The following is a 27873-nucleotide window of genomic DNA, read 5'->3' as shown; positions in this document are numbered from 1 at the left end:
GCCGGGCTGCTCCCCGGGGACACTGGGGGGCCTGCGGGGGCCTGGTCCGCCGGGCTGCTCCCCCGAGACACTGGGGGGCCTGCAGGGGCCTGGTCCGCCGGTCTGCTCCCCGGGACACTGGGGGGCCTGGGGGGCCTGGTCCGCCGGGCTGCTCCCCGGGGACACTGGGGTGCTGTGCGCAGGATTCCCCCCGGGTGGTAAGGCACTCCCCAATTTGTGGCAAAGACCATTGCGTGCATCTAAGCCAAGCAGCCTAAACAGTTCCGGGAGCAGATGCTCCGTGAAGCAGGCGCAGAGCGTGGCCTGGCGATGCGATTTGTCTCATCTTCACGGTGCCTCCGTTTCTCGCATTTAAAGTAAAGTAATTTGGGTGCTTACAGTCCTCGGGCTTGTAATTCATGGACAGACCTTGAGTTTCAGATGCGAGGGTGTTCTCAGCTGTCAAAGGCTCTTTTGGGGGTTCCCCAGTTCCTTTAGGTCTGTGGATAGATACATACATACACACCCATGTATGTGCATATGGTGCTAATTAATGCACTTTAAGGCAGAAGAAAAGGAAAGTACTTGATGTGATTTTTTTTTTTAGTTTGAGTTCATCCAAAACATATTTTGATAGCAAAATAATAATTAGTGGCTATCTCATTTTTCGCCACACTATTTTCCCGCGTGGATGCCAAAGTCTTGCTTTTCAATGTAAAAGGAATAAAAGTAGTTTTGTTCAGGCCTCCTTGGTGGTGCAAGGGGTTAAGTTACAGCACTATGAAGCTGTCTGCAGCCACTGCAGCCTGAGTTCAATCGCTGGCCAGGGAGTGACCCCCATGGTGTGACAGACCTCTCCAGTCTCCCCACTGCTCCCCTCCGCAGTGTGCTTCCTCCATCTGCCTGTTCTGCTCCCCACTCTGTCTCTGGTGACCTCTCACCCTCTGTACCTCTGGCCTGCACCCCAGTTCTCACCTGCATAAATAAATAAATCTTTAAAAAAATTAGCTTTGTTCTTGCGAGGTTTTAATTTCCCTTCCATGTGGTAAAGGTCTCTGAGCAAACACACAAAACTGCTGTGCTGTTTAAGTGAAAATCAATTCTCCCACTTGAAGACAGAAGCTAGAAACATTTGTGTGTGTTTCGACTGCAGTTTCTGCATTGTCAGAAGACATTAAATATTGCATGATGATCGCTACCAGTTTGGATTGCCAGTGTCTGCAGTATTCTAAGATAAGTCGATGAGAAGGAAGTGAAAAAGGACGGAGGGCTAGAAAGCCTGGGTAGGAAGATGTGCGCCTCATCTTTATCACCAGGAAAATCGGATAAGCTCTTACTTGAGGGCATTAACTTGAGGGCATTAGCAGGGCTGCCTGGAAGTACTGGCTTCTATCTCACCTGGACGTGTTGTAAGATTTTATCTTCAGCACAGAGGAAAAGAACATTAAGGACATCTGTGTAGAATAGTGGATGCTACTTCATAAGTCTGCTATTGAACTCCCCCAAAAGTCTATTACGAACCACATCTTTTGTTTGTGATCAACATAGATTAGTTGAAATGAACGAGATCTTCAGTAAGGGGAGTAGCGTAAATCTGTCTGGCTGTCCAGCAGTCCATCAAGGCATCCACCCGTCCGAAAGTTAAAAGACTTTTAAAATAACCTTATTAAAAACCAAAGGAAAACTATCAGGGGGTAAAATCCCATTTGCAATAGAAAAAACAACCACAAAACTCTAGGAGCAAACCTAACAGCAAGAACAAAGGCAGGAGAGTTACATCAGCGAGAGATTGTAACCAGGCTTTGAAAATTCGAGAGTGATGTGTCCTGGGGTGGAAGATTCTGCATTTTAAATGTCAGTTCTCTTCACATTCCTTTGCGCTAATCCAAATCTCACCATGATTTTGAGAAATGATTTCCCAAGGAAAAAGTGAAACCTGGCAAGAAAAGATTCCATTCTCAAACCGATCCACATTCTGGAAGAGTCAGTATTTCACAAATGTATAGTGCTTCAAATCAGTGGGAAAATATGGATTATTTAATACATGGGACTGGGATAAATAGCTAATCATTTAGGGGGCAGGACCTGAAGTGCTTAACATTGAAAACTCTTAACATTGAAAGAGTTAAATGTAAAATATCATACTATATAAGACTAGAAAAATATATACCAATGTATTAAGTGTTCAGAGACACAGAAGTCTTTTCTAAACATGTATGAGGAGCAGAATTCATAAGAAAAAAGATGGGTGATGTTGAGTACAAATCAATGTAAAAACCTGTATGTAAAATATATATAAAATGCAAACCATAGAGAACCTGCCTCAGCGCGAGTTCCATCTCCGGCTAGGGAGTCACCCACATGGTGTGGCAGACCTCTCCTGACCCGCCCGCTGCTCCCCTCAGCAGTGTTTTTGTCCATCTGTCTGTTCTGCTCCCCACTCTGTCTCTGGTGAAGCCTCTCACCCCCTGCACCTCTGGCCTCTACCCCGGTTCTGTGTGCATAAATAAATAAATCTTTTTTTAAAAAGGGCTACTAGAAGATTCCCCTAAGTCCAAAGCTGAACAGGCAACTTCCACACAGTGAAAGAAGGTTGACATGTTTAGTTTCAAAGATTTTGATTTGCTTTCCTGCCTCCCAGCTTCAAACAGATGAAGGCAAAGGGCATTTAGAGGAAGGAGAATGGGTATTCTCATGCAGTTTTCAGGAGAGAATAAATTACTTCAAACTTTTGGGAAACAAGCTGGCTGTGAATCTGGGCACTCTGACAACGCACATAACCCCTGGTGGGGTACTTTGAGGCCTTTCATTTCAACAGTAGTTACAACACTGTTTTTTATTATTAAGAACTAAGAGCATCATAAATGTCTACAGGGCGAACTGGTTAGGCGATTTCTGGTAAATGCTCACACAACAGAAACCCACACACCTATCCGATCCGATGTGGATTCAACCAGATCACAGGGAAATCCGTTTTCAGAATGGCGACGCAGTATTCCGTTTATGTAAAGACACTATTTGGGGAAAAAGCCCTGGCAGACTATATCCAAATATTCACTATGACACTCTGATTGGGACAATTCACTAAAAACAGTCATGACATTTATTTGAATTTTCTTTCTCACGCCTTTTGGAAAGAGGCATAAAACATTTGCAAAAAGGATTGAACTGGCTTTGTTTCCCACAATTCATATACATTTAGGTGCAAATTGATGCAGCTTTGGAATTCCTAGGTCTCATCAATATTTTTGAAAGACGCTGTCTCCACTTCCCTGAAAGATGGGTTGTAAGACTCCGAGGTTTTTCCTTCCTGCCGCTCAGAGAAGGGGCTGCACTCAGGACCACCGCCAGGTCGGGTTAACCCTCATTGTAGCTCTCGGAGTGTGAACTCCCGGGCCCTGTGCTGTGTGGGCCCAGTCACAAGTCAGCTGCCTCATGGCACAGGTGATCGGTCCAGGGAGAGCATCACCTCTAGGGAAAGCACCATCTCTAGGGAGAGGGTCCTCGGTGCCTTTGCGTGTTGCGTTTTTCATCTGCCAGAATGCCCAGACCCAGGCCCTGAGAAGTGGACAGTTACCTCAGCTTCTCCGGTTACTCAGATCCGCGTAATCAGGGCCTGACAGAGGCCCCAGTTGTTCCTGGCTCCTCAGTGTTGGGGCTAGAGGAGGTTTTGAGGTCTCAGCCCCCCAACTTTCTGACTCCACCACCACCATTTTGCTTTGTGCTATTCAGCACCTGTGAGGGGACACGGAATAACTCATGTGTGTGCGCCATGAATTCATTGCTTGTTCTTTGCTTTAGTCCCACAGGCAGAGGTGGTGGAGCACAGAGGGTGGAGCACAGAGGTAGATACTTAATGCTTTACCAAAATCCAGTCCACCGTTAAACCAATGGACTGAATGTAAGTTTCTTTCACTTAGAGTGGTAAAAGAAAATCACTCAAACACTCTGACTTGGGATCGCGTCACGGAGGGTGTGTCGCTGGGTTCACAAGCAGCAGCACAGGGGAGCTCACTGACAGACCCCACGAGCTGCCTGGACTCAGAACAGCCGCTGGGACTAGACATGGCTGGAGGGAGCCCAGGCAGGAGGCCAGCCAGAGGCCTGAGTTTGCTGGTGAGATCGGCGGTCATGATTCTTTTTGTCTGCCCTCACTGGGGCTCACTGGTATTTTAATAAAGGGTTATATGCTCTTGAGCCAAAAATAGTGTGAGGATGGACAGACTTCTGATAAACTATTTGCTAGTGAGCCCCTTGTGACCCATAGCAGCATCGTCCAGATTTTTGATAAAAGCAACTTCATTTTGTCTTATATTCTTTGCGGGGCTTCGGATGAGACGCGAGAGCGTTCACAGCTTAGAAGTGTACGTTGTGTTGGATTGAATGAGGACAAAGTTCAGTTTTCAAGTGTAAAGATTAGATGCAATGGTCACCGATTTCTACATATTTTTTAAAATGTGCACGAATATTAGAAAAGACAATTTCCAAATGCCTACGTTTCCCTCTTTCCACGTAGACACACTGAATGTGACTTTCCCCTTCTGGCAAGTGAAGCGACTTCCTCAGCGCTGGGCTTGGTCGACATGAAGAATGAATGAGGATTTTTATGCCTCTGATTAGCCAAGCGAAGCCCCCACCCCGCCGCCATTGTGGGTGGGCAGAAACCCGCTGAGACTGCCAGGACAGGCCAGCTTTGCCGAGAAAGATTATCTCGATTTTTTTTTAACCGGTCAGCAGGGTGGGAATCCCTCAGTTCTTCCGTGTGTTCATTTAGAAGAGAAGCAGTAGGACTGGGAAATTCTCTGAGCCCCAGGGAAGTTTCTCTCCACAGTTTCCTGATATTCTCAGACAGACGCCGAGACTTCTGCTTTCAGGGCAGGTCTGACTAGGCGTTCCGTCCCACGTGAGCTTCCCTTTTGTCCAGGCTCCCAGGAAACTCCGGCTGCAGAGGGCCTGACCCTGGGCTAGTGTGGTCTGGCCTCCGAGTCCTCGCCTGTTCGTTTTTGAAATGGGGGTGAGAGGGCGGGCAACGTGAGCGAGCTGCCACACCTCTCCTGTGCTCTGGGAGGCTCTTAGGCCAGGCAGCGCCCGCCAGCCCTTGCTGGCCAGAGGCCTGCTGCCCGCTCCCACCTCACTCATAGATGTGCAGGAAACGGAAAGACGGAAGTGAGCAGGTTCACTCTGACACGCACGGCATTGACAGACGCTGCCTGGACAGCGCCTTGCTGGGCTGTCCGTCTCCCTACTAAGCACCTTCCAAGCACCAAGGATGTGCCTGTGCACGGACAGGGGCTGCATGTCCCCCCCCCACCGACACACACCCACTCAGAGCAGGGCCGCGCAGGAACCAGTCACTCCGGATCACGCGGCAGCTCCCTTCTGACCAGGCCGAGCGGGGCGGGACTTCCCAGGCCACACTGACCCCTGCGGGTGGGCAGGCACCCACAGAGGCCTGGTCATCATTCAGCTCCCCCCAGGTTTGTAGAGGGGGCAAAGACTGCCTTATTCGGAGAATGAGGAATGCCTGGTAGACATCCTGGGGTCCTTGGGGAGCCAAGGTCCTGAGACCGCTGACCCTTCTGAGTGTCCTCCCTTCCCCCACCCCCGACCAGGTTTCTGCTGGGAAACAAAGAGCTCTTGAGGGCTTTCTAGATTTTTCCCTGTCTTGGACAGAATGAGTGCTGGCGGGTGGTGGGGTGGGGCTGGTGGGAGGTAAGGAAGAGACAAAAGAGGGGGATCCCCCGCCATGAGCTACTTCCCCGCTGACACACCCGCTTCTCCACGGGCCGCCAGCCAGCCTCCCACTCCCACCCTACTGTGCAGTCTGCCTGACATACAAAGTGCTTCACAGACATTTGCTGACATTCACAAGCATTGCTGAGTAAAGGGATCACGAGTAGAATGTGCTAGAAGCTGATTTCCAGGCCTTATCTCCTAGAAATGCTCATCTGTGGGTTCTGGGGAGGGACCTGGGAGTCTGCATTTGACAGCAGCTTAGGTGCCTCCCCAGGAGTTCTGGGATCTCAAGGTCACAGACAGTGGCTGCGGGACCGTCATCCCTCCTGGAGAGCCCAGTGGGGCAGCTGCCACAGACTCCTCTCTACAGGCTCCAGGTGGAGGGCCCGGTAAGCGCTGCTGGCTTCCCCGACCTGAACAGGGGGCGCTGAGGCCAGGCGCCTTTTCTTGGAGCAGCCATCAGTAGCCAGCATCAGCTATTCTCACAGCCAGGGTCCTGGACCCTGCTTCCCTCGGTGCCCACAGCCAGGAGCTGTGGTCAGTGCTGGACCCCAACTCATCCTGTGGGGTGCAGCCACCCACATCAGCTTGCAGCTGCCAACTGATGTCCACATGCCTTTCTGGGCTCCAGGGACTTCAGACCCGTCCCTGCAAAAAGCCATCGGACCTGTGGGACCAGAACCCTTTTGTCTGAACGATCATAAGCGCTCACGCCGCTCATTGACCCACAAAGCCCACGGAACTGCGAGAAAACAGTCTCAGGAACCTCTCTGCATCACGAACACAAATAGTTTTGAAATCAACATTTCTTGCATAATAGCCATTAGGAAAATTACAATCATGTATTGATTGTGCAATGGTTCTATATTTAACTTGTTCTTATTTTCACATGATCATAAATAAGTCCGCCATGAACACCTTCATATTTGTTTACCAAGGCTTAAGTCTTGTCGCCTGAAGCTCCGCAAAGCAGGTGCCTACTTCAGTATCCTTTTCTACTGGATTTCTTCCATCACTTTGTTATTTTAGTGCCTCAAATTCATTTCTAAAACTTGACACAATGTGGACAGACAGTTCCTCACACTCCTTCCACTGGTTCCAAAGTGTTCCCGGCAGATATTCGAACTGGTGTTCTACACAAAGCTGTTCCTGACAGCCCAGGTCTGGAAGTGAGAAAAATCAGAACAGTGCAAGTGCCTCGAATGTTTGGTGAGAAATGAGGACATCCCCATGATTCAGGAATTGTTCTTTCTTCTCTTCCGGGAAGGAGCCTGCGAGATGACAGAGAGGCTTGGCTCTCGCAGTAGACAAGGGATGGGAGTCTCTACTTTGCCAAATCCTTTCACCAACGCAAGTGTGTAGCTGTTTATACAGAAAGGCGAGGGGCTGACTCTGGAGGGTTTCTGTGGGTCGCTGAGCCTCCAGGAGAAGGAGCAGCCAGCCAGCCACTGCCACACCAGCCACTCCACACTGACTGCAGCCAGACAGCCGCCCGAGAGGGCCACCGGGAGCCAGTGTCCTCGCCACTGAGATGGCATGCCCACCATGGCCTATGTAGTCTGGTGATTCACCCCTGCAATCTGCTTCCGTAATCCCCGCCAGACTCTCTCCATAATTGCCAAAATGTGCAAACAGGCATTAAAATATTGATGGAGGAAAACCAGCAACCATTGATCATCATGGAAGAGGTTGCTCACTGCTTTTGTCTCCGGAGAGCTTCCTGGGAAGCCTGGAAACCTCTCCATCATCACACTGCGTGTTGAGCTGTAGTAATTACAAGGTGTGATTAGAATGAAGCACTCACTGTATTTCCCAGGAGAAGTGGGAGGGGAGACCCAGCCTCCGGCGTCTGAGTGGGGAGCGCACGGGCCTCATTTCCAGATGTTTCCTCTCCAGCAAGTTCTTCCCTCTCACTCAGCAACCCCAGAGAAGCAAAGGGGGATCTGGTATGGTTTCCTGCCCCCGAGATTTACCTGGCGAGTTCTGCAGAATGCCAGGGCCTTTTCCTTTAGCCAGGATTCTAAGGCCTCCTGTGCCGGTCAAGAGGAAAAAGGGAATCACAGGGCCTGGGATGGAGATCTTAGACAGAGAAATAAAACTTGAACACCGTCCCAAGGCTTCTGTTGAGTCAGCCTGACCCCAGTCTGTGTCCACGGGCGCTGCCTCTCTTCTATTGGAAGTTCCAGCTCGCACCCAAACTTGGGCCCCACTTTGGCACTGGGGGGATTAGCTTGTTTTCCTCGGGACTTGGCTGTGGCTGGATGCGCCTCTAGGGCTCTGGACCGAGTGGTTGTTAGCTTCCCCGTGGTGATGCACATCAGCAGAGCCACGGAACACACCAGAACCTGCATGCCTGTGTCAGCACCAGACAGGTGACATCGATGTCCCCCCGATCCTGGTGATGAGCAGCCTTGTCCTCCTGCCCTGAGCTGGGGGCAGGTCTGCGCACAGAGGCATCACGGCTCCGGAGGAGTCAAAATGTGGCCTGCCTCCCTACACATCCACCCACCATCAAACAGTTTGGGTGGAAATTAGAGATGATGACCACTATTTCACTTGTTTCTTTGTATTCTAAACGGGAACTAGGAAATGTCCAGTGACATAGGAGGTTTGCGTCCGCGGCGCACCAGCAGCTCTGGGTCAGGCCGTCAAAACCCATCATTAGCGGTGGGTGGAAAAGCTCGACTGCGGCTTGTTTATCAGGGTGGGGCCGAGCAGGGCAGCATCCCTCTCTCTGCCCTCAGGGGCCCTCATAATATAATGGGGCCCTCAGGCAGCCTCCCTGCGTGCAGCCTTGGTCTCCTTCTAGTCTGTTCCTGCTCCATCAATTACTGGTGCTTTCCCTGGTGGCCTGGGGGTGAGGTCCCAAGTCTGAGACGGGGCTGGCCGGCTCACGAGAAACGACGCACAGACACTTAGAGCTGGATTCCTGGAGAACAAGCCCAGCCTGGCCGGAGGATGAGTGTGGCCTCGTGACACTGGGCTCACGCAGCCACAGCCAGGCGCAGAAGCACGCGGGCCCTGTCTGTCTGCTCCATTTCTGTGTGCTTCTACCGAGACCCTCCTGACGGGTGACCCCTGAGGCCGGAACTTGGACGTGGCACAGTCCAGCCTGCTCTCTCGGAGGGGAGCCCGCAGGTTCACAGAGCCTAGTGCCACGCTCGGGACAAGAACCGCCTGGAACCTCGTCCTCGCCCCTTCGTGGCCTCCTCAGGGGTTCCCAGGCTCCAGCTCCCCCTCGTGACCTGACCTAGTGGCCGTAGGGAAGCTTCCTCCTTCTCTGGTGTCTGGGCCCATGGGCCCATCTCATCCAGCTCTAGGAGCCCGCGAGGCAGGCGAGATCATGAAGCGTCTGTTAGCGAGCAGAGCAGCTCCAGGCTGCAGGGCTCAGCTCTGGGTCGTGCTCTCGGCCGTGAAGCGTGAGCCAGGCCCTCGGCCTGCCCTCGGCTGGCCCCTCTCACCCCTCTGCGCTCTGGTTCCCTGATGCAGGCCCATCCTCTGACCCAGCTGGTCTCCCTCTCCTCTCTTTTAGTCCACACCCACCCGCCCCAGCCCACGGTCAGGTCCAAGACGGGCCCTGGGCCTCTCTCAGCCTGTTCCTCAGCTACACAGCCTCCCGTCCGGTGCCTCCCGGGGCCCAGGCCCCTGCAAGGCTGCGCCTGCCCCCTCTGGCTCCAAGCCCTGCTTCAGCGTCAGCCTCACACTCCTTATCCTGACTCTCGGGGAGAGGAACGGGGGTGTCTGTTGGACTCTAGCTCCCACTTCCTCTGAAGTTGGGGTATCTTATGCTTTTGCAAAGTCAGGGAGCTTTTTGCTCATTTCGAACTTCCTGACGACCTGGATTCCAGACCCCTCCTGCCTAGAGGTGAGAACTCCATTACTTGGCGCCCTACTAATGGACCCCTACCCCAAGTGGCGGGGTGGGGGGCAGGAGCTGGGCAACCAGCTCAGCTGGGGTGGGGGTGGCTTGAACTGTGACCCTGCCCTTAGGCCAGGGAGACCTTCACAAGTTACTGATCCCTACATGCGTCAGCTTCTCCAGCTGCAAGTGGGAATAATAGTTGCACCTGTCTCCTAGGCTTGATGAGAGGACTCAGCTCTCACAGAGGCTCCTGGGATGAGCCGCCAGGGGCGTCCTCACCCCTTCTGCTTCCGCTTCCCCCCTGGTGGGCAGTGCAGCACCCCTCTGCCGCGGCACCACCCAGGCTCACTAACCATTAACCTCAGCCCTGTGCACCCCCAGGGTGAAGATCTCCGACTCAGTCTCTAAGGCCTTTCAGCCCCAGTTTCTGAAGGAAACCTCCCCTGGATCCCCTGCCCGCCCAGCCTCCTCAGGCTCTTCTTATCACCAGGTCTTTAGAAACCCAACTCGGAGCCCCATAATATAATGGGGTGCCCACAGAGCACAGTGACCGAGCTCTGAGCCCGCTGCTGCCACGGAGTCCACAGCTGAGCGAGGAGAGGCGGGTGCGGCTGGGGAAGCCGTGGTGTCGCTGTGGGGTTCGCAGGCAGCACATGGAGGTGGCAGCAGCCCCGCAGGCCACGCTCCCCCCCACGGATGGCCGGGCCCTGACGTGCTGGGTGCAAGGCCCTTCTGAGGTCAGGTGCACCTGAGCCTTGGGGATGAAGGTGCCAAGTCAAACACCCCAAGGTGCACATCACTGGTCTCCGCCAGGTGTCCCGCTCTGGTGTGCAGACTATTTTGAACTCAGAGCAATGAAATCCCTCAAGACTGGGAAGCTTCTGCCCTTTCCCTAACTGGGGAAGCAACGCTGCTCCCCCTTATCATGACCTAGAAGTCGTTGGAGGTGGTCTCATCCCGTCATAAGTTCACCGGTGAGCACAGCCTCTGTAAGACTCTCGCCTTCTCAATCAGAACAAGGGTGAGGGCACCCCTTCTTGTCTGTCACATAACGTCTCCTCTTCTTGACGCCCCAGGTCTCTAATGCAGGATAAACATCCCAGCTCTGCCCCAGTGGAGTTTATAACCATGTCAACTCTCCACACGTGTGATTGAGTTCATCACTGCTGCCTGCAGGGCTACAGGCTGATTTCATTTGTACCCCAACAGTGTATTTACCTAAATTAAAAAAAAAAACAAGGATCAGAGGTCACCCTTCTGAGTGGTCTCATCTCTGCCTGCTTTCAAAGTCCAAATCAACCGTGCGGCCTAAGGAGTGCTCTAGTCAGAAACCTCTGGACTCACTGACCCCTGGCTGGACAAAAACCTCCCTCAGAACGTCAGACTGACAAAGGTGTACATCTTGTGGAACAATCTTGGTGTCCTCTTGCTAGGACTTGGCTCTGGAGCGACCCTTCAGAAAACACCCATGGGGGAGGGCGCCCCGCGTGGTGGGGGTGACACCCGCTGTGTCGAGGCCAGGCTCTTTGGCAGAGGTGAGAGGCGAAGTTCCATGACTTGCGTGCTGGCGTCCACCCTCTGGGCTTCTGATTTTCCTAGAGGATGTTACTCTACTGCTCCCAAATGAACGGTCTTCTTTTCTGACCACTTATATAAGCCCAACTATTCCCACAAGCCCCTCAGGACACAAATTCGGATAACGGGAAAGCGGGACACAGCGTCTACCCCTCCCCACCTGGCGGTAACCACTGCTCCCGAAAGCGCCGCCTGGACTCTACCACCTTGCTGGCGCCTCTGGCAGGTGGGAGCTCAGGAGCGCAACATGAGCTGCTTTGCCCCGAGCAGCTCCCGGGGCTCCAGGGCTCACGTTCACCGCCTTGCACAGCTTGCGACGCTGCGTGTTCACGGTGCCAGCACACTCGGGGCACCCCCCAGGCAGGCGGAGCAGGCGCCAAAGCGGGGTAGGTGGGGCCGGGCGTCCAGAGGTGACCGCAAACGCACGTGCGCACGGCCAGCGGAGGCTGGGTCTGTCCAGAAGCCGGCGTGGGCTCTCCCCAGAGAGCCGCCACCGAGAGCCCCTCCCTGCTCCTGGGACCAGAACTTGTTCTCAGATCCGCGGGCTCCTCCGCCCCAGAGCAGCACCTGCTGCCCCGCCCCCACCCAGCTCGGTCAGGCCGAGCCTCCTCCCTCCACTTCCTCTCCTGGCTGGGTCTTTGTCCGTGTTCCTGAGCTGCCTTTCATGCTACTCTGCACTTGGAATAGGAAAATGCCTCTCACGCCCCAGCACAAAGAGCCTGCCCGCTCTGCTGATTAACCTGATCCGGAGGGTTGTCTCCTGAAACGCTAATCCACGCCCCGCGCCTCCGCCTCCGCCAGCTCGGCCAGCCGGAGCAGCCCTGGGTGAGGGGCCTTGTCTTGGCCGACCCTCCAAAACGGATTCCTGCCTGGTGGTATATCCGGTCCGTCGCTCCGAGCACCTTGCGTGGCTGCCTGAGCGCCCCACTTACAGCGAGCGCCCCACTTACAGCGAGGCTGCCATCACGTGTGGGAGGAGGCAGCAGGGCCCCGGGCCAGGGCAGCTTTGCTGCACCTACAGCCTCCTTGTGCCTGCGCGTCGTGCGCTGTGCAGCGCAGTAAAAGTCATTCCCGGGCTACCTTCCTCCTTCTGTTCAAGTAGCAGAATAGGCTAGGCAACCTGTGAAGAGTCTGGGTCCTGATTTTCATGGCCAATCAAGGAACAAGAAGGAGTTACTTCTAGAATCATGGGAGCATCCACTGGATGGGATCCTTGCACTGCGTGAGTCTATTTTACATGCACTGAAATCAAGCCAAGAGAATTAGAAGTCTTCTCAGGGTCACACAGCAAGGGGAAGGGCCATCGGCTCCATCAGTAGCTCCGTGTACTCTGAGCTCGGAGCCACACACTTCACCGAGTCCAAACATGTTCATGGACATTGCAGCCTGTGAAGCAGCATCTAAGGAGAGGGTTGCTGAAGAGTGACTATTAGCAAGCAGCATGCAAGAATGAGGTATCACTTGCTCAGAGCTCGGCAGGGAGGTCCCGGCGCCGGGTGCTCAGTATGAGTGAGCGAGTTAGCCAACGGTGAGTCCTGAGGCTTTCCAAGGAGAGGAAGGTCTTTGCCACAGTGGGGAGGTGTGGGAGGTGCCTCACCTGGACGCGGCAGGCCCAGCCGGTGACTGGGGCCTGAGGGTGCCCAGCTGGTGACTGCGGCCTGATAATCTCCAGGTGGGCAGATGTTGGCTTCCTCAGACCTCGCTGCAGAGCAAGGGCTTCGGGGTGCTAGGGGCCAGTTTCAGAGCACTGGGGGCAGCACTGTTCTGGACGCAGCACCAACCCCACGTCCCGACTAGCTGTGGAGCCGAGGGTCTGCGCTGCCTCTCTCCAAGCCTCAGCTTCCTCGTGTGCACACTGAGGCGTGTCCGGGCTGAGCGCCAGGGCAGCTGCGGCCCGTGTAAGCTGGAATGTTCCCCGATTCCTCGCACGGCAGCCACCAGCCCACCTGGAGTGAGGGAGGCAGGCGCCCAGGGACACAAGGTCTGGGCCTCAGGACTCCCATCTTGCTGGTGCTGGGGCGGGCCTCCCACACGCCCGAGCAGACTCCAGACGCCTGCTCTGGCCTTGACCATGTTCTTCAGCCACGTGGCCCCGTTTCTCCACCCCCTTCATGCCACTTGATCTTGTGCTTCCCTCCTTGCAGCTTCTGGCTTCCGCTGCTCTCTGGTACTTGATCTTTTCCTCACCCTGGGTATTTCATCATCCTCCCCCTTTCCATGGCCTTCTATATGAGAACTGATTATAATTACAGTACTTTTTTTTTTTTTTTTTTAGCAAAGCATGTCACCATTGCTCTGTGCCATTATTTTGCTGATTTAACACAAACTCTTTAAATAATGTGATGCTGGTGTGTGGGGACTGGGGAGAGGGACAGAGACAGAGGCAGAGATAGAGCAGACACAGAGAGATCTCTCCTGATCTGAACTGAAGGGATACCACTGTGCTTAGAGAGGAGTTCCTCAATTCTGTAGGAAGATTCCACACCTGTAGATTCACACGCCAGAGCTGAAACGACATAAGTTGGGGTGGCATCGCAGGACTAGGGTGAGGGTGGGTCACAGAGGCCACTCAGGTGCCTGCACGGACGAGGACCGAGAGCTCGGGGCGACCTCAGCAGCGTGAACCCCTCGCCTTCTGGAAGGAGAGGAAAATACCACTTGCCACCCACAAAGCTCACTGGGTGGTGGTGAGGACAACTCTGTAATGGGCACCCCAAAAGAGAGGAGGCTGATGCTGTGTGTTCTTTCCCAGTTCTCCATGCCAGCCGGCCCCCGGGAAGGGCCCTCACCTCACAAACAAGAAAAAAGACTCACAGCTGAAATGGAGTTGCTCCAGCCCTCTCCCCCCCCACCGGCCACCTCACCCCATGTTTGGGGTCTATGGGGAGAAGAAATCACACTGACCTCACTCAGTGAACACCCAGAATGAAAACACCCTGGTTCCAAATCTTCAGGAAAACGAAAGCCCTCCTTCCTTCTCCTCTCAGAACCAAGCCCTTCAGAATCTTGTTTTATTTCCCCGAACACCATCGTTTTGAAAGGTGACGTCTGGTTTCCATTTGTCCAGCCTGGCATTTTCTTGAAGACACAGTGGGTTGTGGCATCTCAAGTCATGGGCTGGGGGTGTGGGCGAGAGACTCGCTCCTCCCCCTTATTAGTCCACAAGAGAAGATTCTAGCATTTCCCCCAAACAAGGAATCCACTCGTTTTTATTCTTGGGGGGGGGGGTGGCATCTTCTTTGAAAGCCACTCTCCTGGAAAGTCTAGAAGGTCTAGAGGACAAGACCCAGGGTTGGGCTGCCCCCAGCTCTTGCACAGATCTCAGAACATGTAGACATCAGTGAATCCTGCTGGACAAGGCCCTGTCTTCAGGCAGCTCTGAGGGGGTGTTGGGCTAGCTGGAGTCTTCCTGTAGATTTTCTCCTTTAACCACTTGGGCCCAGGATTGGAAACCCAGCTCCCCAGTGACGGGGTGCTAGACCCGGCTGGTTTATGAGCTGCGGGTGTGACGGGAGAGTCAGCCAGTGGGGCAGGGAAGCAGAGGGCTGGGTGAAGCGACACTCTGGGCAGCGACCAGATGCCTGTGGACAAGGAGGCGCGTGGCCTGACCAGTGAGCCCCAGGCCCAAGGCAGCAAGGTGGCAGCCAGTGGTGGCGGGCAGTGCTGGGAGTGGCCGAGAGACAGACAGCTCTGTGTTGGACTCCCAGCTCTGGCCCGGTCACCTCTGGCACATCCCTTCTTCTGAGCACTGGTTACTTCCTCATAAGTGAAATAGGCACGTGGACGGAGCCTGAGTCCCGCGCTGACAGTGTGTTAAACGAGACCAGGCTTCGAAGAAGCCAGAGAAGATGAGAAACTGATACCAGTGTTAGTCGACCTCGTCATCAGCGGCCAGCCAACCACTTTACAGGGAAAGCAAGGAGGGTGTTTGCTTTAGTGGCCATGGGTAACTGCCCACAGTGGCGGAGGGAGAGGAAGCCCAAGTGCCAATGCAGCGGCCGGTGTACACAGCAGCCTGATGCTGGGGAAACCAGCCGCAGTTCTGGCAGGTTCTGGAAGCACCTCAGGACATCATGCAGTTCTGGTAGGTTCTGCCTGAGAAGGGCCCCCTGGGGATACAATGTTTTCACACACCAATTTGACTTGCCAGATTTTTTTTCCCCCAAAAGACACCCTAGTTCTGTGTCTCAGAATTGAAGGATTTCAATTGGAATTTTACGACAAAGATGAATTTTATTTATGAAGATTTATTTATTTATGCATACAGAACTGGGGTACAGGCCAGAGGTGCAGGGGTGGTGACAGGATTCACCAGAGGCAGAGTGGGGAGCAGAACAGGAGGACTGATGAAGTACAGTGCTGAGGGGAGCAGCAGGCGGGTCAGAAGAGGTCTGCTGCGCCATGTGGGTCATCTCAGGGGCGGGGATCAAATTCATGCAAAAGTGGCTTTAACTTCTTCTTAGTGCTGTGCTTTAACCTGCTGCGCCACCAGGGAGGGCCAAAGATGAATTTTTGTTGAAATAGTTTTGGGGCCCTCCCTGGTGGTGCAATGGGTTAAAATGCAGCACTATGAAGCTCTCCACAGCCACTGCAGCATAGTTCAATCCCTGGTCAGGGAGTGACTCACAGGGTGCAGCAGGCCTCTCCTGACCTGCCCGCTGCTCCCCTCAGCAGTGTACTTTGTCAGTCGGCTTGTTCTGTTCCCCACTTTGTCTCTGGTGAATCCTCTCACTTCCGCACCTCTGGCCTGTACCCCAGTTCTGTATTCATAAATAAACAAATAAAAAAATTTTTTTTGGAGGACTCTTCAATCAGTTGAAGTCCTTAATCAATTTCCTCTAGTTAAACTATTTCCAAGTTTTTCCCATGTCTTAATTTTACTAAAATCACTTTTATTGAAGTAATTTCTTATCTGCATAAAATGTATAACTAAGGTTTAAAAAACAAATTAGAACATGAAAGCAGCCCTTTTGAACCCCTTCATAATTATTACTTCTCCTGATGACTTCATCTGGTACTGTGCGGATTTTTGTTGAGCTGCGCTGTGTTCATTGTGAGCTGATCACTTCTCCTAGTAACAGTCACCGTAGACCTGCTTTGAAATTTGACGGCTTCTTCGATCTTTGGCCTAATGATGCCTCTCTGGGCAACCTGATAACCTGCGGCCAAGTCTCTCCACGCTGGGGTCAGTTGTCCACTCTGGGGGACACACATGGACACCTTGTGCGTATTGCGATGGCGGGTGTCAGACTGGTTAACTTGACAGCTTCTGCCAGTTTTGTTTTGAGACGATGTGCTGCCCTGGCCCCCCCCCCATCTTCTTTGCACCCCCTGCTCATCTCCGAAATGACCAGACTTAGCTGTGGTCCCACCCGCAGTGGTCCCCTCTGGTCTCCTGAGCCCAGAGCTCTGACCAGAGTCAGCACCCCTGCCTGCCTCCCCCGGCTCTCCCCTGCGGCCCCGAGACCTGCTCTTTCCCTCAGCCAGAGGATGTCCGACTCTCCCTTCAGCCAGCATGGGGTGGGGGTGGGGGGGCGAGGAGAGGATGAGGGGAAGAGCTGGGCGTGTGGAACATGAAAGGGGACGGCTGTGTCTTTCCTTGTTTTGATCCCCAGGAAGGTCCAGCCCTACCTGAAATGGAAGGCTCTAGCCTGTGGTTCATGGAGCAGCAGCTCAGACCGTCATCCCAGCCACCCTCAGCTGTTCAGCTCCTACCATGAGGGCGCAAACTGAAAAACCCGGTTTCTGACCCGGTAGTGTGTCCAGGCAGGAATGGGTGTCACTGTCGCTGCAAGGTAAGTCATCAGGAAAGTTCTCTCAGGGAAGAGAAGCTGAGGAGACGCGTAACAGACTCCGAGACACAGTTCCTCTTCTCAGGGCGAGACACAGTTCCTCTTCTCAGGGCCGCCTGCCGCCACACAGCTCCGGAGAGCTGCTCCGTCGGGGCAGACCCCCGTGGAGGCGACAGGCAGCTGGTTTCAGGGGCTCCTCAGAGCTTCTCCAAGTCGAGAGGAACAGCGGGTAATTAGAAGTAACGACTCCACTCAGAAACAGGTTTCCAAGCCTCAGGCTTCATCTTTCCTTCCTAGTTGAGTGCACCGCGGACACAGGCTCTGCTCCCACAGCCGCACCGCGGCCGCGCCCCGCCCCGCCTTCCTCTCTCTCCAGGTGGCTCCCGGTGTCTGCCTGTGTGGAGGGTGAAGCTAGAACTGAGGGGAAAAGAGGGAATTTTTCTTCAAAAAATACTAACACCGAGCCAGTCCTGAAAGGAACCGAGTAGGCGCATGTGGTCTTCCATTTTGAAAGAAGATGGAGTGGAGGCTGATGCGTGGGGGCGCCGTGCCCTCAGGCCTCGGCTTCCTGCGCTCCCCCTCACCTCCTCCCGCCCTTCCGGACAGCGCGCTGTGGTGTAACCTACACACCGCGACAGTCGTAAGGACCCGTCCAGCGCGCGGGGCAGGGAGACAGCGTGGCTGTTACCACCATCTAATTTAGGCCATTGCCATCACCCTGACAGGTCTCCCCATAGCTCTCTTGCTCGCTGCCTCAGCGCAGGGACCTGGATACTTGATACAGTCTACATGGGGTGGGGAGCAGGGGGGTCTTGTGGGCCCCGGCTGGCCTGATGCTCCAGTGGCTCGTGCACGCGGATGTCAACAACGGTTTCTTCAACAACGGTTTCTTCAGATTTTCCACTTCTTCTCAAGTCAGTTTTTTTTGGTAATTGTGGCTTTCCAAGAATTTTCCCATTCATCTAAAACTGCCTAATCTGTAGCAAAAAGTTGAAGTAATTAAATTTCTATAGGGTGAAGGGCCTATAGAAACCATTTCCTTTGTGCATGAAGTAGGTGACCTGTGTCTTCTCTTTTTCTTGGTCCTGGGATGGGGAGGGCTGAGGTGGAGGGGTGAGGACGGGTGGGGAGAGCTGAGGGAGGGGAGTGGAGGGGTGGAGGGGTGGGGAGGGACAGGACGGAGGGGTGTGGAGGGGTGGGGATTGCTAGGGGTGGAAGGGGTGGAGGGATGGGGAGGGACGGGGTAGGAAGGATGGGATGGAGGGCTGGGCGTGAAGGGGGGGACTGGGGGTGGCCAAGTGCAGGGTCTGTGCCTTTATTGCATTTCTCTTCTGGTCTCACTGGTTTTCTCTGCTGATGTATTTTTCTGTCTCATTGTTTTGTGCTCTTTGAGGCTCCGTTTCTACTGTGTGGGTTTTTTTTTTTTTTTTTTTTTTTTTTGAGTCTAGCTTGTTCTTCTGGTTTCTCCAGGCACAATCATCTCAGTTATGGATTTTTTTCCCACTCAGCTCCCAGTCGTCAGCCGCTCAGGCAGGGGCTTCGGGTTCCAGAGTGTGCCTGGAGGAGCCCCTTCTTTAGGGGTGGAAGGTGCAGAGTGGCGCCCCCTGAGACAGTGCGCGGACACCCCTTCTTACCCATTTTCCTCGTTTTTCAGGAGTAAACTTGTCCTGGTGCAGTGAGCTTTCAGAACTGTGCAGTGACTGTTTCTGATGTTTTCTCCAGCGTTATAATCGCCTCAGGGAGCAGCACACGTCTGCCCAGCGAAGGCCTGTCTCGCAAACCGTCTTCTTTTTCTTCACCAGAAACAAAATGTGGCTTCATCCTGTTGCCTCTCATGCTCATACAGAATCTACTCTCTGGGGGCTTGAGGGCCGTGCTGGTTTTTAAAAGTACTTATGTTAAAAAATACTGCTCTGAGGCTATCACTTTTAAGAAGAAAAGCAGTTCAGTGAGTCACGCGCCCCCTCAGTACTAACAGGGAGGCGCGGCGGGAACGGCCGTGGCACCTGCTCGCCCAGGGCCCAGCTGTGTTCATCACCTGCTCCGTAAAGAAGACAGAAAATGGGCCCTGGCTTTGCTGACTTTGCCTCTGTCCTTGCACTGACCGAGAGGTGGGAGCAGAAACAGGCCACAGAAGGACAGGGCTTAGTGGCCAGAGTGGGGACGGGCTGTCCACTTGCTGCTGGACACAGGCCCTACCATGTGCTGGCCAACCCAGGTAGAGGACCCAGGGGCCTCTCCCTGGGGACACGGTGCCCCAGCAGAGCCAGGGCTGAGCCAAGAGACGGGGCCCCAGGAATTTGGTTCTGCCACTCTCTCCCTTTGCACCCACCTGGGGCTCAGGGGCCTATTTGTGACGGCAGCGTGACCAGAAAGTCTCCCGCGCAAACTGCCTTGCAGGTGGCTGAATTCCTTGGTAGCCAGGGCTGGGCTCCATGCACGATTAACACGCCATGAAGCGTGAGGCTGCAGGTAAGGAATCAGCATGCCCTGTCCTGGATCCTAGCCTCTTGCCACTCTGCTCCTTCCGAGTCACCCCCACCCACCCACCCACACACTGTGGAATCTTTTTTTCTCCTCGCCCAGATAATAAGCAGCAGGGCTGGCGGATGGATGCTGAGGAAAGGGCATAGCTGGGCTTCACCGCCCAGGGAAGGAGGCCAGGGAAGCCCTGTGCCACTTCACCCCCGGCTCGGCGAGGCCGGGAGGGGACACACACGGGTGGCGGACGCTGGAGTGAGCCATCCTGCCGTGTGGTTTCTCCCACCCAAACTTCACATACACTGAGCCAGCACAACCTCCCTGCCACGCTTGTTAGATTAACCATCGCTCTAGGACTTGTAAGAGCAAGAAGAGCCCTCTTTTTAGTTAGGAAAAAAGAGAGGGAATGAAGATTTGTTCAACTATCTTTACCACGGATTGCTGCGAAATTTGTATCCTAGGATTCTGACATCAAAGTACAAAAAATGATATTCACCTTGATACAGACCACAAATATATGTCCCTGCAACACATTAAGAAAGCAAGTTCTGCATCCGCGACTGGATAGTAAGACAGCAGGCCAGGGTACTATGGGGCCAGCTCTAGTGAGTGGAAATGGGCCTAGAAAGCCCGCAGCTGCAGCCCAGCCGCGGCCCCCCGGGCCGGACGGAGACGTGTGGTTTCCCAGAGACAAGGGGAGGCAGCTCAGGCACGGCCCTGGGCCGCCACCAGCCCCTCCAAGCCTCAGCCCCTCGGCCTTACCTCGCCACATCCCACCTCCTCCTCAGGTCATCCTGGGCCAGGGGCGTGGAGCCTTCGCCTCCTCCCCGTTACTCGTCACTGGACGGGCCCTGCCCTCCTGTGCAGCCACCTCAGTGGGTCACCGCACACGGTGTCCAAGCTCAGGGGGAGCACCCTGAGGAGAAGGACAGACCTTCAGGGTTACCTATTTGCCTTTCCAGGTCGGCGGCTTCATCGGGTGTGGCCCGTGGCAGGACTCCGGGGTCACTGAAGCTGGTGCGCAGCAGGGTGCCCATCACGAAGAAGAACAGGACGCCTCCGACCACGGGGATGGCAGGGGTGATGTTCACGGCCAGGTACGGGCAGCTGCCGGCAGATTGGGGAGGGGGGAGGGGGGAGAGAGGAAACACAGCGTCAGTCAACAACAGGAAGCAGGCTACGTGTGCCAAGAAGCCCAAAGCTTCCTGGGAGCGGCAAAATTGATTTCCATTAAAAATTCATCGACGTGAAGCATTTACTTTTGGGGAGGTCTGTGACTCTCTCCTGCGCGCCATTTAACCCTCCCTTGACGCCAGTATAGCCAGGCCCTGCTCCCCGTCAGAGAAGGATCAAGAGCGTCTTGCTTATGCAGTCGAAATCAGGGATCTGGGCTTGTAGTCTCTGCTGAGAACACCGCCCCAGGGTGCTCCCAGAGGACCCCAGCACAGTACAAGTAAGACTCCAAGTGGGAACTGTCGTCATCGGTCCTGGTCTCTCCTCCCCGGGTCAGGCAACTCAAGTCCATAGTGCTGAGGACCCCTAAAGGGCAAAAACTCATCTCGCAATATTTCAAAGCTATTCTGTCCACAAGGGGTTCTTGAAGTGTGGAAATGAACTCGCAGGCCACTTTCTGAAGATCACCAGAGGGATGTGGGCAGCTGGAAGAGCCGAGGCCCTTCCAGAGGGCACCTGTACCCAGCAGATGGATGTGGCCTGGCTCGGTTCTGTGAACCTCGTCCCCGTCTTTGGTCCTATGCGCAATGTGCAGCAGGCAGCGTGACCGCCCTGGAGCACCCCTGGGAAACTCAAACCTCTACAGCTGGAGCCCCTGCATGGCCACCCACTGCCACGGCCCAGGACTGTGCGAAGGGGCCAGAGGCTGAGCAAGGGCAAGCTGAGGTTTGGAGCGGGGAGGGGGCAGTGGGGTGGACACGGCCATGCCAGTCTATCCCCCGGGCATCCGAGTCCAGGAACGTGACAGAATCATGGATTAAAGCAGCTGGAGAAGATGTGTCCCCAGAGAGCCCGACTCAGGTGAGGCACTGCCAGGGCTCAGGAGAACTACGGGGAGGAGTACTGTGTGACTAGGAGGGCGATAGGGGCGAGTCTGCAGAGATGGGGGACCAGCACCCCACTTCTGTGCAGTGCTTTCTGCAGAAGAAGTGAGGTCTCTGATGGGCTGCAAGGCCGTGATGACAAGAGTCCAGGCTTGGGGGACCGCAGGCCACAGTCCCCTTTGCTGACAATGGCACTAAGGATGTCAGAGCACTGGGTCTTCAAGACGGCGGGACACGGACAAATTGAGAGGAGGAGCCTCCCTGGTGGCGCAAGGAGGTAGTCTCAGCACTATGAAGCTGTCGCCAGCCACTGCAGCACGAGTTCGATCCCTGGCCAGGGAGCTGACCCACAGGGCTCAGCAGACCTCAGCAGACCTGCTGCTCCCCTCAGCGTGGACTTCGTCAGTCTGCCTGTTCTGCTCCCCGCTCTGCTTCTGGTGAATCCTCTAACCTCCACATCTCTGGCCTGTACCCAGCTCTTGTACGCATGGATAAATAAATTTTTAAAAGAAGAGAGAGCAAGGGGAGGGGAGACACAGTGACCGAGGGGGAACTTTCTGCCAGCCAGGTAGGCTGTGGTTTCCAGGATACAAAGCATACCCAGTGCCAACATCTCTCTCCAGAGGGGGAGGGGATGGGCGGGGTGAGGACAAAGAGGGAAGGGAGCGCAGTGGACTGTGGGTCAGCTGCGGGATTCTGTGGTGGGTGCACCACCCATTGGGGGTACCCGGATAGCGCCTCAATGAAAATTTAGTCAGTTAATTAAAAGGAGAGAGAAGATGTAGCAAGGAGAGTAAGAAGGTAGAAAGAACTCGCATAGGAAAAGGGACAGCTGAGTGCTGGACTAAGGAAACCTGTCTGTGAAATCAGGTGCCAAAGTGACAGGATTAAGGCTGGCAAGGGGCCTTTCAGCTTTTGTAAAAAAAAAAAAAAAAAAAAAAAAAAATTCACGGGCCCTCCCTGGTGGCGCAGCGGGTTAAAGCACTGCACTGAGAATCTAAAGCCGCTTCCGCATGAGTTCGATCCCCGCCTGCCCCGGAGGTGACCACATGGCAGGCAGACCTCTCCTGACCCGCCCGCTGCTCCCTCAGCAGTGGACTTCGTCAGTCTGCCTGTTCTGCTCCCCACTCTGTCTCTGGTGAAGCCTCTCACCCTCCGCATCTCTGGCCTGTACCCAAGTTCTGTATGAATAAATAAATAGATCTTTAAAATAAAAAAATTCAGGTGCTGAAAGGTTTCAAGCGAGTTAAATGGACATGTAGGAAACAAGGACACAGCCTCAGCTGGCAAGGGGCTCCATGAGACGCCTGCCGCTGCAAGGGGTCCTGCAGCCTGACAAACAGGGAGACACCTTAAAAGATGGGGTGGCCAAGGTTCACCCCTCGCATGTGAGCCGGCGCTGGCATGTCAGCTTGAGGCATGCAGCGAATACAGGTCTTGGAATGGCCACCTTCTCTCCGTGAGATCAAGTGACATGGACATGGCCTTAACCGTGGCATCCAGCTCGGACCTGGGCTGTGGGCCGCGGCCAGGCCTGACCGAGCACTGCAGCCCCTAAGGGGCAGGCGCCTTTTCGGGGCAGCTCATGAAGGTAAGTGGGGGTGTCTGCATCACAACAGGGAGCTCCCAGGAAGCTGGGGATAATCACCAGAGGCTGCCAAGTCATTGATGAATCTGACTGCGCAGTCAACCTGGACTTCACATCAAGGAACTCAGAGGCCCAGGACCATTAAAAATCACCAGTGTCATGATGAGACACAAAGTGACATCACCTTTGTTCTTATTGTCATACAAAACCAACTTTGCACTGCATTAAACTTGAAAATATGCCATGGGCCATACTCAAACATAAACAGCCGCGGCGAAGGCATGACATTCGCCTTGGTACTGACATACATACACATACGTTCTGCTTCTCTTTAAGTCTCAAATAATCTACCTTAGATAGACTTTTGTTGCTGTTTCAATTTTACAGAACGGTTAGGGCAATGATCAGCTATGCAGAAGAGAATTTTCCAGAATTTAAATTGAGAATGCAACAGACAAATGCCTACTGGAGTAACGGCAGAAAATAAAAACAGTGTTTTCTCTCGTTCGCAGTGTTGTGGAGTTTGAACTGGAAGCAGCTGGAACAGCTGTGGAGCAGCATCAGGCACAGCTGGACAATATGGCCAGATGACCAGCCAGGAGGATGCCACCTGCCCAGGTGTTCAGAGCTGTGGCTTCTCCCAGGACGGCTGCTTCGGTGCCCTCGAATCCTTTTGTGAAGGTGCTTTGCTGTGTTTGCTTTTCTTCTCTTTTGCTTCCGACGTGTAACTCGGTTGGCCCACAGGCGAGCCAAGCTCAGAATCGAAATCCGCCAGTAAATGCTGGATAAACTTCCCACCCATCACAGCGGCACTGACTCAGACCTAATGTGCATAAAGGGTCCCCGGGCGGGTGCTACTCCTGACACCGGCACAGCCCACTGCAGGCCTGAATCTTGGGGCTCTGGCCCCACCAGGCTGAGGTTCCCTTGCCTACGCTCAGCAGGGCATTTTTGCTCCTCACTGGGGTACTCATGGCTACTTGCCACATCCTGACCTCACGCCGGGGGGTGGGGCCCTGGTGGTGAGCGGGGCCCGGGTCATTGTGACCTGCATAGGCTCAGCACAGCACCTGGCATGTAGATGTTTGAGAAACGTTTGTTGAGTAGAGATGGGGTCTGATGGGGTCTGAAGGAATGGGGTCTGTTCCCTAACTTCTGCTGTAGCACAGAAGAGCAGGAACATCAGGTCAGCCCTCCCCTCCACCTCAATGGTGGACCTGGGCCTGGAACTCCCTTCTGTCTTCCAGGCTGGCTGGGGCTGTCCCTTCTGTCAGACGGGGCCAGACCTCTGCCCTGAGAGGCTCTCCGGAGGGAAGGTAGGATTCTTTGGGGTGCACTAGGCTGGGCGTGCAGCAGCCTCTGCAGGTACAAAGAGCGCCCGGACCCCCTGCAGCCAGAGTCCCAGAGAGGACGCGCCCCGTGATGGCACAGCTGTCACCACTCGAGGTGCCCTGGGCAGGCCCCCTCCTACCAGCTGCCTGTGACAAGGGACCACGTCGAATTGCTCTTTAAAAATCATGGGCGGGCCCTCCCTGGTGGCGCAGCGGGTTAAAGCACAGCACTAAGAAGCCAAAGCCACTTCACATGAGATCGATTCCCGCCTGCCCCGGAGGTGACCACATGGCGTGGCAGACCTCTCCTGACCCACCCGCTGCTCCCCTCAGCAGTGTACTTCATCGATCTGCCTGTTCTGCTCCCCGCTCTGTCTCTGGTGAAGCCTCTAACTGCCCCTGAGCCTCTGGCCTGTACCCCAGTTCTGTATGTACAAATAAATAAATCTTTTTTAAAAAAAAAAATCATGGGCGACACTCTTTATAAGCATAGAGAGAGGCCCCTACTCAGGGAGGGCTCCATGAAGATGGCTTGAGGCTTCTGTTTGGGAAAACAAAGCAGCCTCAGCCCAAGCAATGGAGGGCAAATGTCCTAGACGCTGCCCAGGACTGGGATGGCTCCCCTCCCGTAGAAGCCAGGCTAGTGGGGGGCCAAGCATGCATGGGGTCTCTATTCGAGCACCCTCCCTGAGGAGGACTCCTGGTAGAAGGTGTGGGAACAGTCGTTGGAGATGCAAACCCGGGGAGTCTGCTGTCTGCCTGCAGAACCCTGACCTGCATACAAGCCAGCATTGGTGGAGTAGGTACAAGCCTCTCCGTCCTCATCAAGCTCATGGGAAAATGGCAGCAGAACAATAAATTCCCGAAGCATGCATTTCCACCCTGATAGGGCCCACATCAGCGTGTGCTGGTGACTCCAGAGACAATGCTTAAATACCTGCCATCAAAATGTCAGCTCGTTCACTGTACATTAACAATAGCAAAAGGTCCTTCCACAGATAATTAGAAATGGTAGCATTGCCAAAAGATTAGAAGGATTTTTCCAGTTCTAATAGCGACCTCTCAACATTTTAGGAAAAGTGACTACTTGTGCGTTTCTGGGGAGGGGTTATGGGCAGGTCGTCATTAAGTATGACCAGGTTATTTCACATCCACAACATGGGCACCTAGAATCCACACTTATCCTTACTTCTGCATTCACATTAGAGATGTGGTCACAGGGTAGAACTTGACATCAAACTGTTTCCTTGGATGAAAATCCTAGGACAAAATTAATTTCGAAATATTTCAGCTAGGAAACCTGGGCTTTATTACGGGGTCTCTTGTATTTCCACAGCACACTCTTTGGGGAAACACTTAACTTAAAAACAAAAACAAAGCAATATTTGTGACATGTAACAGAGGCATTAAAACCAAGTGGCTTCTAGAATAAGAAGTTGGGAATCTCCAAAACAATTTCAGTCGTTCATTTTTTTGCCTGCTAAAGAAAGTATAAGCCAAAAAAACATCCTGTTAATCATTGCCCGTGACCTCTGACCACGTGACCTGCGCTGGGTGTTTTTGTTCTGTGTCGTGCATATGAAAGTGGGGACATGAGAACTCATCTTGACACACAAAGATAAGGAGTCCAGTAAGAGAGAAACCGGGGAGGAACGTGGCCGGGCTTCGTCCACACTGCACTCCATGAGCTTCCAGAAACCACAGTTAACTTATTATCTAAAATTGCAGCTTTTGATTGCCATGCATTTCAATAATAAATAGTGAAGGCAAAGGATCATAAAATGAAACCATCTGAGTCAATGACTCATATGTTTGAAATAATAAGAGAGCAGCACCGTGAGGAATGGAGGTTGTAAAGGTTGTAATAAAAAAGGATCTTTTCGCATTTCACATGCGTCACTGTAAAATAAATGTATTTTTCATTTATAGGCAGGGACACAAACACCATTCATCTTATGATTTGTTCCTTAATCACATACTTAGAAATAACTGTACCTCTCCAGAGCAAAGACAAGCGCGTTACTTGGAGACAAATTGAGAAAAAAGTGGATTCAGAAATAACCTCCACTCACGGCACCAGGATGGGGAAAAAGAACAGACGATTTAATAAAGCTTCCCAGAGCAAGCCACCTCACAGCTGCACCCAGTGTTTTGCGAGCTCCCTTCTTACCCACTGCACACAGTGGTGCCTCCGCCCCTATGACACCGGAGGGCTGAATTTAAATGAACGGGCCGTGGACCAGAGAGGAAATAACAAGAGGAAGTGGAAAAAGCTCCACGCAGAGAGAGAGCACGGTGAGCGCAGACATCTCTGCATGAAGGCGCAGAGGCCGAGAGTCTGGTGTCAGAGAAGCTGCGGGGTCACTTGGACGGGCCTGTCCACTGTCCTCTGAGAGCGGCGCCTCTTCGCCGTCCTCAGCATGGATGCCGAGATGCGCCCTGTGGCTTTCTCCCTGCAGGCCTAAGGCCAGGCGCTGGAAGAGCGGGTTGTCCAGACACAGCCATCTCCTTGGGGCCTGCGCGCTCCCATGGGGCCGAGGAGTGGGGCGGGGGTCACGGCCCCCACGAAGCCCTGTGAACAGAGGGCCAGGATGGGAGAAGAGGCCTCTCCCTGGTAGCTAGATGGCCATGCACCCCCCAGCGTGCAGGCCACAGCCAGCATCGTCATCCTCCAGGGGCCACCCAGACAGGTCAGGTGACAGAGGCAGTTTACGGGGTCAGCCGTGTAATCGCCCGATGTCCTCCTGTCCTCTGAGAACTGGTGAGGGCTGGTTACAGAAGACAGTGCTGTTTCAGTGCTGTTTCAATGAGTTTTGGGGTCTCGCTTCAAATTCCTGAAGCCAAGGCCTTTGGGGAGTGTGGGGATCACGGAGGAGCCCAGTATTTCTCTGCCCTAAACGGGCTGTTTGACGGTGGCCTGTGATGTCTTAGGTGACCGGTCATCCCAGATGCGTTGCTGGGTCCTCCCGGCTGGTAGCCCCGGCTGGTGGTCCTGTGCAGGGACTGGCCAGCCTCGGGACCCATTAGACATTGCAGGGCGTACTGGGGGTGTGGGGGAGGCTCTGTCGGAGGGGAGAACTGGGATTCGCTCTCCTAAAAGCAATTCCCAGGCTTGGTCTTTACCTTGGAATGGGCCACTCTGCAGGGCGGCCCAGGAGGGCGCCCGCCGTTCACAACTGTGTTTCCTCAGTTCTAAGGCGGCCACACGCTGGGGTGGATCGGTTGGAGAAAATCCACCAAATGAGATCATATTCCCTCTCACCGGGGAGCTGCGCGTTCTGTTGACTGAAAGAGCCATTTGACTTGCAGACACTGATTTTAACACATGTGACGGCTGAACACAGGGTTTTAAAAGTGAGTGAAATGAATAGGCCACGGTCATGCTAAAACACCCTCACAGTTTTCAGAATCGCTTTCTGACCCAGAGGGGTCGGGTCTGGGGCTGTGTCTCCGCCCGAGGTGTGACCGCTTC

The 27873-nt window shown here is 54.0% G+C and overlaps 1 protein-coding gene across 6 annotated transcripts in view; it reads right to left on the bottom strand.

Annotated features, from left to right (window-relative positions):
* Positions 1-27873, bottom strand: part of ZDHHC14 (zinc finger, DHHC-type containing 14) — a 184086-nt gene that overhangs the window by 47680 nt on the left and 108533 nt on the right. For 3 of the 6 annotated variants that reach the window (XM_012721990.1, XM_012721999.1, XM_012722003.1), the window contains exon 2: positions 20360-20532. In XM_012721990.1, the coding sequence (XP_012577444.1) occupies positions 20360-20532 (173 nt within the window). Of the gene's footprint in view, positions 1-20359; positions 20533-20684; positions 20907-27873 lie in introns of those variants that run through there. The other 3 variants (XM_004673952.2, XM_012722001.1, XM_012722007.1) reach the window with 2 other exon arrangements.

This window comes from Condylura cristata, unplaced genomic scaffold, assembly GCF_000260355.1.
Source record: "Condylura cristata isolate star-nosed mole 26May11 unplaced genomic scaffold, ConCri1.0 scaffold00001, whole genome shotgun sequence".
NCBI classification, from domain to species: domain Eukaryota; kingdom Metazoa; phylum Chordata; class Mammalia; order Eulipotyphla; family Talpidae; genus Condylura; species Condylura cristata.
The sequence above is the reverse complement of the archived record's forward strand: the minus strand, read 5'-3'. Positions and strand labels throughout refer to the sequence as shown.